Here is a 15,244-nt window from a genome sequence, read left to right on the forward strand (position 1 = left end):
TTTAATAGGAGGGTTTGAGTCGGTGGCTATAGTTCAGTGATAACATATTAATGATGTTATCATTTGGAAACAAGCACCATCGCGGGGACGCCCTGTCCTAAATCATTAACCGACCAGTCGGCACGCACTAGCAGAACGCTGGGGTTTGGTGGTCAGCATGAGAAAATTTACACAGACTAAAATAAAATGTTTTGTCTAGGAACAGCGCCCCCTGCTGCACATGCAGCTGAATTACAGCAGGTTCCTGTACAGTGACATTAACAGGAAGTGGATTGGGAGGATAAATGCATATAACAGAGCGCCCCCTTCAGGCCAGCCTGTGTTTCTAAAACCATTACTGTCATGACCGCTGATGCCTTCTTTCCCTGCGTGTTTGCTGCAGATGGAGCGTCTCGTTGGCCGCTCGGGGTGAGGCTGGACGTTTGGTGTGCAGCAGCCGTCAGATTTGTCTGCAGGCTGGGGAATGTTGCATCTCAGCTCTGAAAACTCGACGCAGGAGCTTCTCACCAACCTGCCTCCTGATTGTTTTTTGTGCTGAAAGGAGCTGCTGCTCACACCATCGTTAACCCTTTAACGCAGCCTGCGGTGTCCTGAGGGGCCGAGTCTTTCCTGCCGTTGTTGTTTTAAAATGTTTCACCGATTATTGATTCATATATTTTTAAACAGACTCGGGAGCTTACATGGCCAAGAAACAGACAGTTTAAAAAGCTTTCATGCAATATGTCATTTTAAAAACACAACATTAAACTGCACTGCTTTAACGTCTGCTTAATGTTTTAGTGCTCATAATAATTTCAATATATATATTTTAACAGATTTAATGTTTATTTTTAATAATAATAGTATAATATTGATATAATATAATAATTATTAATAATAATAATAATAATAATGATAATGACTAGAGCCCTGTGGAACTATTTTCTTGTCCCAAAACTTTAGTTATAAATGTATTTATGACTAAGGTCGCTTGCCTGCTGTGATGGGTGGAGACGGTGGAGTTGAGCTGAAGATGATCAGACGTTCGGTGGGGTGAGCAGGATGGACCTGAGTCCATCAGAGGGACAGCTCAGAGTCAGAGAGGTGGAGGTGGTCTGAGCATGTGCAGAGGAGGGGGGTGGATATACTGGACAAAGGATGAACAGACACACCTCCCACCCCCCTTTCCTCCTCCCTGAAACTCAGAATACACACTGAGGATGTGAGCCGACTGTTTCAGAAACAGAAGCCCAGGAAAGCCCCCGGACCAGACGGTGTCTCACCCTCCTGCCTCAAAACCTGTGCTGAACAGCTGGCTCCCATCTTTATGCGCATCTTCAACAGATCCCTGGAGCTGTGTGAAGTTCCCTCCTGCTTCAAACGCTCCACCATCATCCCTGTTCCCAAGAAACCCACCATCACAGGACTGAATGACTACAGACCTGTCGCCTTGACGTCTGTGGTCATGAAATCCTTTGAACGACTGGTGTTAGCCCATCTGAAGGACATTACAGGCCACCAGCTGGACCCCCTGCAGTTTGCCTACTGGGCAAACAGGTCGGTGGATGATGCAGTGAATATGGGGCTGCATTACATCCTGCAACACCTCGACCGCCCGGGAACTTATGCCAGGATCCTGTTTGTGGACTTTAGTTCGGCTTTTAACACCATCGTGCCTGAACTTCTCTCTTCCAAACTCTCCCAGCTCAGCGTGTCTCCAGCTACCTGTCAGTGGATCACCAGCTTCCTGACAGACAGAAAGCAACAAGTGAGGCTGGGGAGATCACCTCTGAAACCTCGGTCCCTCAGTATTGGTGCCCCTCAAGGATGTGTCCTCTCACCACTACTGTTCTCCCTCTACACTAATGACTGCACCTCCAAGAACTCGGCTGTTAAACTCCTAAAGTTTGCAGATGACACCACCGTCATTGGCCTCATTCAGGATGGTGATGAGTCTGCATACCGGCAGGAAGTTGAGCGGCTGGTACTCTGGTGCAGTCAGCACAATCTGGAGCTGAACACTCTTAAAACTGTAGAGATGACAGTGGACTTCAGGAGACATCCTCAACTCTGCCCCCCTCACCATATCAGTCAGCCCTGTGTCCACTGTGGGAGATTTTCAAGTTCCTGGGTACCACCATCTCCCAGGACCTGAAGTGGGAGACCAACATCAACTCCATCCTCAGAAAGACCCAGCAGAGGATGTACTTCCTGAGACAACTGGGGAAGTACAGTCTTCCACAGGAGCTGCTGATCCAGTTCTACACTGCAGTCATTGAGTCTGTCCTGTGCTCCTCCATCACAGTCTGGTATGGTGCAGCCACTAAACAGGACAGGAGCAGACTGCAGCGGACTGTACGGGCAGCAGAGAAGATCATCGGCGCCCCCCTGCCCTCCATCCAGGATCTGTACCTCTCAAGAACCAGGAAACGGGCAGGAATCATCACAGACCCCTCACACCCTGGACACAGACTCTTTGACCTGCTGCCCTCTGGCAGACGGTACAGAAGCCTGCAGACCAGGACCACCCGACACAGGAACACTTTCTTTCCCCTCGCCATCTCCCTTCTAAACAGTTGACCTGTCACACTGCTCCCACTGCCAGACTGCAACTGCCCCTTATGTACATTCTGTAGTATTCATTCCACCTCATTTCATTTCTGTATTTTATGTATATGTTTAGATTAGTTATTTATAGTTGGTTTACACAGCTTTGTGTATGTATGTGTATGCATGTGTAATGTATATATAGATACATGTGTGTGTGGGTGCGTGTGTGTGTGTGTGTGTGTGTGTGTGTGTGTGTGTGTGTGTGTGTGTGTGTTTTACACTGCTGTGCTTGAGAGCCACCATCTACCGGAACCAAATTCCTTGTATTTGTCTGCACATATACTTGGCCAATAAACACGATTCTGATTCTGATGGGTTGTATTTTAGTCTAAATATACTTCAGTGTAATACCAGCTTGTACCACAGGAGGGAGCAGTGAGTCTAAGTCTTTTAAGTGTTGATTTTAATTTACGATGGTGAGCTGAGAAAAGACAACACTGTTTAGAAAAAGGCTAAAAGGTGGACATTTAACAAACTCGCTGGCTAAGTGCTGCTCCCTGCTGGTGACAATGTGAGTTGCATTTTGTAAATGGTAATTACAAAAAGTAGCTTTAATGTTTAGGATCTGACTGACTGGAGCCGGATGATTATATGATAACACAATGATAATACTGAAAAATAATAATACAAAATATTTAAAAAGAAAAACATTTAAATGACAAATTTTGTTTTAAAAATAACGTAATTTTCCTGCCAGTGAATATATCAGTGTCATGGCTGAAGCTGACACGTGATCATTTTTTCATGTTTCACATTTTGTTTACAAAAAAGTAATTTTATAAAAGCTGTGATACAAATGCAGTGAAGAAGAAATAAAAATAAAATAAAATAAGTTCAGATCAACTCCTTGTTTTCCTGTCACTATTGATGCAGCAGGATCAGATATTCCCGAGCATCTGTTAGCGACTGCTGCCTGTATAGCTGAGACCTCTCTGCCTCCACAGCAGATTAAAAATGAAGCATTAAACTTCCTCGGGGACTTTTGGCCCCTGATTTCACCCCCTGGACCTCATACTGACAAATCAAAGCTCAGCAGCAGAGACAGAAACACAGAAACACAGAGAGTCTCTGATCCTACAGATTAAACACACTGACAGAGGCAGTGTGTAAAGCAGATTTTAAAGCGTAAAAACAGAATCAGAATAAAGTTTCAGAGAGTAACCCCCCTACCCCCCCATTGTGACCCAAGGCTGAGTGTGAGTGTTAAAGTCCTGTTTACAATAAATCAGCTGATCTGAGATAAATAAATAAAAGATGTGGAAGGATTTCATACAGACCTGAAAATGCTTCTCTTCCTCGCTCTGCTCTGCTGAATGAAAAGAAACGAGTGCGAGCAGCAGGCGCGCTCCCGACGAACAGCGACCAACCTCCACCCTCCCCCCACCACCACCAACTCTGACAGGGGAAACCTGTTTGCTGCTTGTTATCACCCAGGATATGACTGCAGGACATGTGTGTGTGTGTCTGTGATTTCTAATGCAACAATTACCTGTGAACCAAACATTAAATTATGTGAGAAAAATGAAATACTTACACATTTCCCACAAGTCCACCAGTTACTGAGCTCTCAAGCTGTCACATGACTTTGGGACAGGGCTGTTTTATCCAGGATGTCCCGTATAATGAGCAGGTTCGTCCCTTATTCCACCTTAAATGTCCCGTGTACTGACCTGCAGTGCCACGTTCTCACCAACAGATGGCACTCTTACAGATACTAACTCTGATTTGACGAGAGCTTTCGTGCAGTCACAGCGACGTGTCACGCACACCAGATGTGAGGAGTGATACGTGATTCGTAGAAATAAGGCGCTGTTTGGTCTGCGCAGCGTAATAACCCAGCAAACTTTAGCTCATTTTATTTGAACAGTTTTTGTTTCAAAGGAAACGCTCGCGTGATTTCTGTGTATTTCATTGACTGCATTTTTCTTTATTGCTTAAAACGAGGTATTAATAAGCTGAACACCAACATTTTACTACAGTTTTATTATAACATGAACACAGTGCATATTTACACTCTGCGTGTATTTGATAGCTAAAAAGTTGGGATGAACATTTTTACTTTGAGGGCATGAAGACAGTTCATGTTAACGTTTGCAGGTGGACGGACGTGTCCGTGCTGTCCCTGAAGCGGGGCTAAAGGTCTGCTTTGCTGTTTCTGCTTTTGGGGTTTTCTGCAGATCAAAAGGAGGAAAAATGGGCCCACTCTGAGCCCGACCCCGGCGACTCCATTATCAGCAGCCTCTGAAATCAACGCCACGAGCCGAGAGTCGGCTGTGAAAGCATCACGCAGCATTTATCCGCTGCTCGTAAACCCGCAGCCGTCTCTGGTTTCTCTGCTTTGATGTTTCTGCGACGAAGCTGACGAAACCCCGGCAGGACCTCCGAGAGCAGCCTGGAAGCATCAGACGCTTCCATAAACACGCTATCGCACACAAACACATCCATCATCCGTTTCCAGGGATTCTGCAGCGATGACGAAAACCAGACTGACTCCAGATCTGCTCCGAGGTCCACAAACTGCTGCTGGCTTTGTTTCTTCAGAGTCACATCAGGCTGTAATCGCTCATACAGAGGCCCCAGCTAAACAGCTGCTCCATCAGAGCTTTCCACAGGAACCCGGACGCCTGAATCCAGTGAATCCAAGATTTCAGTGTAAAAGAAACATGCCCACCCACAGATTCCACAGGAACCCCCACCCGATGAACTGCAGGGTCTCTGAGTGACCGTTTCCTGTTTCATCCTCTGGTTTTCTGATATGGTCTGCTGCTTTATCAACATCAATCATTAGAACTGAGTTTAACATGAGGCTTATCTGTGGGAGGATGATGTGTCGGTCCCGTCTGTGTCGGGCTGCGCAAGGTTTCCTGTTTGGAGTCCATTTAACGGCACTTCTCCTCCTGGAAGTGCGGTCCACTTAGTTTCCTGCAGACCTGTGACTATGGTTCACGTAGTTCAGTTACTTCAGTGTCTTTCTCGGAGTGATGGGAAGGCGAACATGAGGTGGTGTCAGCATCAATGTGACTGTCATGGTGATGAGAGAGCTGAGAACATCGGCTTTACCTGCCCATCTACACCCCAGCCTTCACCTGTGGCAGCAGCTCGGGCTGATGTGGTTGGCAGGTCTCCTGGACACCGTTTTCTGGGCCCGCCCAGCTCGTTTCTGCAGACAACATTAAAGCGTCACGTGCTTCCCATGTTTACATTTGTGCAGATAGAAAATTTCAAAATTACACAACAACACAATTTCAGGTTTGCCTGTCCTTAATCAGAAATTTAAATATACATATGCTAACAATAAAATAATTAATGTCTGTGATTCATGTCTGAATGAGCCTCTGGGTGCGTATAACACTTTCATATGATGATGATGATTTAGAACTTTTAAGATACTCGTCTGCAAAATGCACAGACAGTAAAATAAATGGATGCCGTTTCCAGGATTCTTAATGGACGATTTCCCAGTGACCTGTGACTTCTCATTAACCAATGAGCATCCGGTTTCACAGTCAGACCCGCCCCTCCTCGTCCAAGCTCCATTTTTGCAACCAGCACAGCGACGGCGGGCACGTTTACCTCAAGGCTTCAAATCTGGATTCATTAAAAAAAGAGATGTCAAGGCAGCTACGTCCATCTTTGTCCGTCTCCACCACCAGGGGGCAGACACAGGTACAGCCCAGGCCCAGTTTAATTGCGGCTGATATCCCATCAACAGCAGATGCTGCTGATGTTTTTACAGCGAGTGCTTCTTTACACCCGTCTGATGGGTTCGGTTCATTTTGGGCACTCACATTATTTCAAACACAGACACAGTGTGTACTTTGAAACAATTATTGTTTCTGTTTTAAAAAGCAGAAGCCTCGCACACTCTCCCACCTCCTCTGCTGGTTATTTATTAATGTGACTGTCATATTTATCAGCGTACAGTGAATAAAGATCATTTGCATGTGTTTTCCATCCAGGATGAAAGATTTCCTCGTGCGTGTCTCAGCGTGGTTTCTCTCTGCTCGCTTCTGTTGATGCACTCAAACATTTTGATTCATTTTCCTGCAGCTGCCAAAGAGGCAGATGAATTAAAGCAGCGTGGGGGTGGAAACTCTCCACAGGCGGAGGAATCATCTCTGAATGAAACATAAAACCTGAGGTGGCCTTCCATCTTCAGGTCGAGGGTGTGATTCAGTCAGAGGTTTAACGCTCGGCCTCATTGGAGTGTTTTTGTCTGTTTTAAGCTCCTGAAGTCACAAAAACCTGAAAACCTTTTAATCTAAACTTAAGATCCACAAGCTTCTTCCTCCAGATGTCAGCTGCATCTTCATGTCTTCACATCGATGTGTCAGATATGGACGAAGCTTCAGGGCCTGAAAAGTCAACCCGCATTCTTTGTGCTAGCCACCAGAGGGCAGTAACATGTGATTGCAAAGCCTATTTGTTTTTGAGCTCAGTCTTTATTTTCGGCTCAAACTTAAATCTATGATCATTCTAAGTCAGAAGGGTTCTCCGGCCGCCGCTCATTGGTCCAGACCTCCAGGCGTCACACCGACTTTCCAAACACGGAGACGACCATGACAAAAATGCGCACTGTTGCCAAAACTGACATCACAGCTGCACGGGTACATCTCGCCCAGTCTAAGCCATGGCTGTACCGCCGTGTCAGGCACTCAGAGGGAGGAGCTTAAACAGAGGAAGTTGGCAGAACAATGTGCAGATGGCTTCCTGTGATGAGCACTTGTTCTCCGCTCACCTGTTTTCACAGGTTAGAGCACCAGAGCAGCATGACATCACATTTGCCTTCCCTCCCTCCCTCCGCTCTTTAACCTCACCCGCTAACCCGTTGTACCAGAGGCTTTTACAGCGTCTGCAGAGTTTTTGTGAAACTGCAGTTCCTTGCATCACTTGTTAAGTGATGGTGTTTCTGTTCCAGGCGTCGAGGCTTCACTTTTACAAACCAGTGTGCAACTATTTGGTCAAGGTTGCTACCTCCATCTTTTATATACAGGCTGTGCTTCCTACAGGCTCTCAAACAAACGCTGGTCGCTGGTCTTCAGACGGCCTGCACTGTGAGACCGATCAATAAAATACCAAAAGTCGATCCCACCCCGTCATGGCTGACTTACGGGTCCACCATCCCATAAACCCCTGCAGGCAGCTCTGAGGAAATTAACAGCCGACATCACAGGAAGCACTGATGTGCCGACGGCCGATCAATAAACCTTCTCTGATCAGCGACACGACAGACAAGTGGAGGCAGGAAAACGACTGGAAAAGAATCTGCAACAACGGCGCACATGTTTAAATCACAGTTTTAATAAAAATCACAACGTAAACAGAAACAAGAGGAAGAACTTCTATTTTAAAACCCAGAAAAATTCTGTTCTGCTCATTTTTATCTTATCTTAAGGGGTCAGGGTCTCGTCATCTTCATCTTCGTCGCAGAAACATCAAAGCAGAGAAAAGTTGTCTTAAGGTAAAGCTTTGAACAGCAGCTGGCAAGGCCCGATGACCATATAAGGACAAGAGCTCGGTGACATCATACAGACCCAAGAGTTGGAAAAAAAAAACAACCCTGTAGTCTGAGCCAATCCTCCGTTCTGACACCTGTGCAGTTGCATCTGTTTAGTTTGTATTATTAGGGGGCGTGGCCTCTTTAACCAACCAGTGGATGGTGACACAGGCGGCTGAAGCTGCTGGCTTCACCTGACCTGAGCGTGTTTGTGCTTTTGGAGCCTTTTGAATAACATCATCACCAATAATATGGCTGCTGTGAGCTTACTGTACTAACAGAGGCGGAGCTTCAGGTTTGGTGAAACTCTTAGATTTTAATTGGATGTTGTTGATGATCAACTACAACTCAGATACGACAGAAATAAAACCTGAGGCTTTGCTTTAACGTGGTTTTCATATCCTGAAGACGTGAGACGAGCCGCCGGCGCTGCAGGCGTGAACTGCAGGACGCCCGAGGTGAAACCTGTCGGCATGACGACACAAAGCTTTGATCAATAATGTAAAAGCAGCCTGAGGCGAAACGCAGTGAAAACACGCAGGCTTGAATCATCTCAGCGCTCATGTCTAAAACCACACAGGCCCAAACGCCGACCGGCAACCACGACAACCGCCGGTCGCTAAGGAGAAGAGTGCTCTCTGAACCCTCATCAGATGACACCGTGACCTCTGAGACCTGAGGGGGTCAGAGTAAAAATGTGAGGCACGTTTATGAAAAATGATTTTATTTTACAAAATCAGAAGCAGCCCCGTGGCGTTCCTCTCAGAAAATATACTTAAAAAAACAACAACAAACAGACGCCATAAGGCTGCGCACACCGTCAGACGACAGAAATCCCCCAAACCGCCAGCCCCGCCCCCCCTCAGTCTCTGTGTCCCGTCTCTGATTGGACGAGGCGACTACTTCTTGGCATAGGTGATCTTCATGGCGCAGGTCGCCGTGATCCGGAAGCCCTGCAGTGCGTCCTTGGCCACGCCTGCCTGAGTGTCGCTTTCAAACTCCACGAAGGCGATGTCGTGTTTCCCCGGCACGAGTCGCACTTCTTTGAAACCCGGAAACCTGCAGGCGAAAAACAAATTTTCAAACATCAGGAGGCCGAGCGCGTTCAGATCTGCCGTTAAATAAACGCTGACGTATGGAAACTCTGCTGGATTTGACCACAAACATTTGAAATACGGACTTTATAAATACATAAATGAAGAAATGTTCTAACTTTAAACCTTTGATGTTTTCAGCTGAGAATAAATAATCAGATTTGTAAATCCTGCATTTTGTTCTTGTTCACATTTGTTTAACGCTTTTAAATCAGACGGCTCCGTCAAAGAGCTCAGCAGCCTCACGGCTCCTGACGACGCTGCTCCTTTAGGATGGAGCTCTGTGGGTGGAACAGCAGGGGGCGCTACTGTTTGTATGTGGCAGGACTACAGTGAGCACGCTGTGCAGCACTCACTGGTTGAAGAGCATGGACAGCATCATCTCATTGGTCTCCTCGGGGAGGTTACTGAGGAACAGGATGTAGTTCGGAGGGTTGTCTGGAACCTGCGAAGAGAACGAGAGCCGTATCAGCGCCTGGTGGCAGCACGCTGTTAAAAGCGAGTTATTCATAACTCTGATGCGTCCCACAGGTGAGCCAGAGACGGAAAACAGGAGGAGACATGGGCCAGTGTGGGATTTATGTTCACTGCTTTCACTTTTCTACAAATTTTAACAGAAAATTTTAATTTTCTAAAAGTTACAGTTATTTTCCTGCTGTTAAAGCAGCAGCTGTTAGATTGCAACACACTGCTGTGGCCAGAAGGTGGCGACGATCCACTGTTTGCAGCCACATTAAAACAATGACAACAGAACGCAGGCTGTAGGCGGCGGGGATCAAACCACCGATGGCCCACAGCCTCCTCCTGAGCCACGGCAAACCCAGAGGGCGCCATCACTCAACTTTGTTTCCTTATCAGGAACACAAAGAAGGTTTTTTCCGGCTCCTGTGGAAAAACAGGACAGGCAAAGGCATGACAACGTTCAGATAAAACTTACCTGCACCGCAGGTGTGAGCGCAGGAGGGGCCAATCCCTGCAAACAAGGAGGACAGAGGCATTAAACTCTGAAACACGTTTAAAGGTTTCATCTCCAGAGAAACGGCGAGCAGAGCAGACTCAGAAATGAAATACAGCGCCGGGAAAACCGGGAACGACGAGAGGAGGAGCAGTGAGCGCAGAATTAGTTAAACAACAGAATAAAGGACCAGAGCGCAGCAGCCATCCTGGTTTAAGGCTGGTTTGCCTCCGCTGCCCGGCCCCGCTGCTGCCATTTCCTGTCGGAAACCCTGTTAGAGCGGCTGAAGAAGAGGAGCCTGGCTGCTTCCACCGGCAGCGTCTGCCGATTTAGCCTGAAATGAGGCGGCTGATTTATATTCACAGTCCAATAAAGACGACTACAATGCAGCAGCTGGAGCGCTGCGACGGTCTGACCTCGTAAAGACACAAACTGCAGCTTCAACGTCATCACAGATGCTGGGAGACAGCTGCAGGAGCATCTGGATGAAGTCGTTTACCGTTTATTGTTTGAAAGTACGCCGTGATCCACGCTAGACGGCATCAGGGGTTCACGCAGGACAGACGGGGTCAGAGTTTGGCCCCGAAGTCCAGGTTAAAAATGTACAACATGAAAATGATCCGAGTTAGAGCGAGCACGTATCCACTACAGCCCGGCCCCCCGCGACCAGCCCGGCCCCGTGATCACACCCGGTATTGCATGAAGGGTTTCTGTACACAGGCCCTGTCCACCCCCCCTCCCTCACAGTCCTCTCGTTGTGGTAGGGCGTCGCCGCATCTGTCTAACCATAAACAGCTGCTCGTTAACGTCGGCGGGGTTGCCACAGCATTTGTGTCTCATAATGATAAAAATGTTAAACACACTTTTTAAAAATCTTTTAAAAAAAATTAAATCTTTCAAAAACCAGAAAAAAGTCAAACGTGAAAAGAAACGGCGCCCCCGGTGGTAAAAGCATTTTTCAGAGGGAACTGTCGCTCTGATCCACCAGACGAGAGATTTCTGCCATCATTGGAAATGTCTTCCAACACAAACCGACCGACCAATCACAGCAGCCGCGGGCGAACAGCTCACCTGGGCTGTCAGGTAAAAATCGTCTGGTGAACAGTAACTTCCTGTAAAATTGGTGAAATTGTCCGAAATATGAACGTTTACAGGTCTGATGAAGGAGTGAGGGGAGACATTTTATTGGCTCACTCACCGCTGCCGGTTTCTTCGTGGCGTTAGCCGCCAGTTCCTGAGCCTTCTTCTTCTCCTTCTTCTTCTTCTCCTTGTCGCCATATGACCCTTTGACCTTGGCGATGACCTCAGAGTCGGTCTTGGCGTACTGTATCCTCTGGAAAAAAACCAAAAGGGTTAAAGGCACAGCTGCTCAGGGGGAGGAAGTCAGCGATGACCACGACGAAGGCGGTGTTCCGGCCTACCATGGGCTTGTTGTAGAAGGGGAAGCCCTGCAGCTGCCTCAGGGCGTTGGTGGCGGCGGCAAGCTCTTTGAAGATGACGAAGGCCTGTCCCCTCATCTTCATCGTCTTCATGGCCACGATGTCGATGACCTGCCCGAACTGGGAGAAGAGCGCGTAGAGCGAGCGCTTCAGCTCTGCGGGAGGAAGATGAGACGAGTTCAAACACCCTCACAAACATCTCGACATTCATCCTGGAGTATTTTTATTTTTTTATTATAAGGAGGGTCAAAGGTCACAGCCGACTGGTACTCCATCCTTGGTGACTAATCAGTTAATCCAATTTAAAGTCTTAAAGAAATGATTCATGGATGAAGCTTCAAGAGAAGAATCAGTTTGAGCTGCATTCACATCAGAAATAACTCTGAGGAATATCATTACTGCGAAATCTAAACGTTTGTATCAGTAAAACTTTAACTGTGGAACATTTGTTTTATTTATTTATCTGAAAAATGATTTAAACTGAGAAAATAGGGCTCGGAGTCTGAAACCACATCTGTGCAAGAACTTTATAAAGTTTACATGATTGCAACGTGTTACTAATCAGGAGATTTTATTTTCAATGATTAGTACTGCCACTTCTGAACCAAATAAAAAAGAAATAAGAAGAAAACTGAAAAACGAGGAATTCATTTGACAGTTTTTGTCAAAAGCTTCATACGGAAAATGATTAAAACATGTTTTGAAACAAAGATCAGAGTGAAGCCTGCAGAAAAAAGGCTCCTCGTCTCCTGCAAATAACTCAGCAGTACATACATAATGTTTGTTTTTGTTTTTCCTGCGCTTGTTCCATTTCTCTACACTCAAACAGCACACACACACACACACACACACACACACACACACACACACACACACACACACACACACGCACACACACGCACACACTACAGACCTCCGTCTATCAGGGGTTCTGGGAGGTTCGGCTCTTTGCTCCTCAGGTTTCTGTTTGCTGAACTGAAGTTTTCACAGAGACGATGACTTATCCTGACCCCGGCATTACAACGCTACTACTAAGGTATTGTCCCAGATTTCCTCTGAACAGGACGGTGCCAGCAGCATCTGACCAATCACAGTTACTGATAAGTGTACTGGCAGCAGATAAGATGACTATTCAATGAAAGGTGAAACTACTCGTAATAAAGACTGAAAGTAGAAAAGAGCGACGATATCATTAAAGTTTAGTAAGTAGTAGGAAGGAATTTGAGGCAGTCTTAAAGAATCCATGGTAAGCTGTAAAGATGTAATTACAAAGTTAGGGTAAAGTGGGCCGTAGCTACTCTGTCCTGTCTAAGCATCTTGAGGCAACTGTTGCTGAAACTGTTGGAAAGAAAGCCGGTAAAATGCCCAATGTGTGAGCTAACGGTTAAATCAATACCACAGCTCTCTCATTAAAACACGGAGCAGTCTGATGGATTATAATCAGAGTGCGTCATTAAGTTAATGCTTAGTTTTTTTTCTTCCAGCCTTTGCAGTGTTTAATGTGTCCATTGTGTGTTGGGCTGTTATTCAGCTACTGCTTCTATCAGGGCTCTAGACTAACTTTGTGCCAAAAAGTTAGGCGCACTCAAATTTTTCAACCGCATCGCTTAACACCGCAGTTTTACATGTGCACTTTCTTTGGGGGGGGAAGTCCATACAGACAATATTCATTTCTAAATTATTAACTAACAATCTTGTACTTAAAGTGCTTTGTCAATATTGTAGAAAATGTTAAACTTAATCATCATCTCGGCTCCTCTGACGACCTGTTTGCTGCTGCCTGCTGCTGAAAGGCAGTGGGGAGAGGGGACACTTGGGCAGTGCATTTATTGCAGCATATAATGTGTTTTCTGGATACACTGCTGTTTTTTCAGCATTCAAAGATTGATGGCACCGCGTCAGAGCTGGCTATGAATTTCAGACGGATCAGGCCTTAACTTAACACAAAAGTTATCAATAGTTCTTTTCATCTTTTCTTATTACCCACAGCTACATCCACTTCTGTCAGGCCTAGGCTCCTCACTAGGGCTGAGTATCATCACTGATTTCTATCATCCATTCGATTCCGGTTCTCAAAGTCCTGATTCGATTCAGTTTAGCCTCAGACAGTCAGAAATATTATAATTCTGGTCATTTATCAGCACTGATACATGTGAGACTTCATCAGAATTGTGAACATCACAGCAGATGCCTTTGTGTCAAAGTAACTGAGAATAAAACAGAAAAACATGAAGGAGATTTTCCTGGTCTGGCGTTTTATAGCAGATAACCTTAAAAATATTCTGCAATATTCTGCAATTTTGCATAATTTTAAGAAGTTTAAATTTCTTCAGTATTGAACAGCAGAAATTAGGCTTTCTTGTCCGAGGTCATTTAAGTGGAAAAAAGAAAAAGAAAAAGAAAAGAAAAAGACAGCGGCCAACAGCGCTGTAAACAACGGTAGACTGGTGGGTAATAAGCCAATGAATAATGCAGAAAACAGAGATTTGAGACGGGAAACTGTTCTTGAAGTACAGAGAGAGAGAGAGAGAGAGAGAGAGAGCTGTGCATGAAGTGGGATTTTTATCGTGGTGGAAGCAAAACAGCAAAAGTCAGAGGGAATTCATGACGACATTGATCACATGTGAAGCGTAGTTTGCTGCTTCTTTTTGGCTCGGCGAATTTTGGTTGGAGAGACAAAACCTGCAGCTCAGAATCAGCGCAAATAAGACGTAAACACAGCGCGGACCCGACGCATCAGAATCGCTGAGCTCCGACAGCGTGTCCGTGTTCGGGCCGTGGGGTGAGAAAGCCGAGAAAGACAAAGCTGATTCTGATGCGTCGGTCCGCTCTGTGTTTACTCATTTGCGACCAAATTGGTCGCACTCTAGAGCCCCGTCTATTCTCTTCAAACACGCTATTTAAATCTCAAGTGTCTCGTTTTCCCAGTTAAACAAAAAGAAAATTAATCCAACTTTAATTTCAGTCACATTTCAACTTCCACTGATTGTTAAAATTCGATTATTCAGGTGAAGTCAGCGTTGTGATCGTCAGCACAGCAGTCTCTAATGCCGAAGAAACTCGCTGCTGTCAGCCATGCAGAGGAACAGCACCCACCTTCCTTCTTGATTTTATCGTTGATGTTGTTGATGTAGATGGTGTGGTTCGGTCTGATGTCCATGGTGGAGTCTGAGGAGACAACAGGAGAGCAGCTTCAGCTTCTTCAGTGTTCAACTCCACCTCTAAGCCTCGTTTACCCGTTTAACACCCGAGCTTACCCACGTTCCTGCTAATGTCTCGGTAAACTCACACAACCAGAGCAGAAACAAATCGTTTAAGTTACACTTGAAAACTCGCTGTTTAAGGAGCTTTGGCTAAATCAAAAGCTTCAGCTTGAATTCATTCAAAGGTTCCCAGAAACCTCCCTCACTCAGCTAATGTTAGCATGTGTTAGCTTAGCCCAGCTAGCCTTTAAACTAAATGTTTTTTTCCGGCGTCGCTTTAACGTCAAAAATCACCTTTACAGATTTAACCTCCGCCCGCGCAGCTCCTTTGTTAAACCGCGGTGAGAGGAGCCTCGGATAAACGTTTTTAACATAAATATGGAACTCACCTCCTCTCGGCTCACACCGCTCATGAAGTTTCCGGAAACACTCCGCTGTGGCGCCGGCTGAAGCTTTAACGACCTCTG

At 46.0% G+C, this 15,244-nt stretch overlaps 1 protein-coding gene across 1 annotated transcript; it reads right to left on the reverse strand.

Annotated features, from left to right (window-relative positions):
* Positions 1-7,870: 7,870 nt before the first annotated feature.
* Positions 7,871-15,244, reverse strand: snrpb2 (small nuclear ribonucleoprotein polypeptide B2). The gene is made up of 7 exons (XM_031734782.2): positions 15,167-15,244; positions 14,671-14,742; positions 11,557-11,729; positions 11,334-11,468; positions 10,118-10,153; positions 9,537-9,625; positions 7,871-9,145 (listed from the first exon to the last, which is right to left on the reverse strand). The coding sequence occupies exons 2-7, from the start codon at positions 14,732-14,734 to the stop codon at positions 8,986-8,988; spliced, it is 657 nt and encodes a 218-aa protein (XP_031590642.2). The 5' UTR covers positions 14,735-14,742; positions 15,167-15,244; the 3' UTR covers positions 7,871-8,985.

The sequence above is a fragment of the Oreochromis aureus genome, linkage group 6, assembly GCF_013358895.1.
Source record: "Oreochromis aureus strain Israel breed Guangdong linkage group 6, ZZ_aureus, whole genome shotgun sequence".
Classification (NCBI taxonomy): domain Eukaryota; kingdom Metazoa; phylum Chordata; class Actinopteri; order Cichliformes; family Cichlidae; genus Oreochromis; species Oreochromis aureus.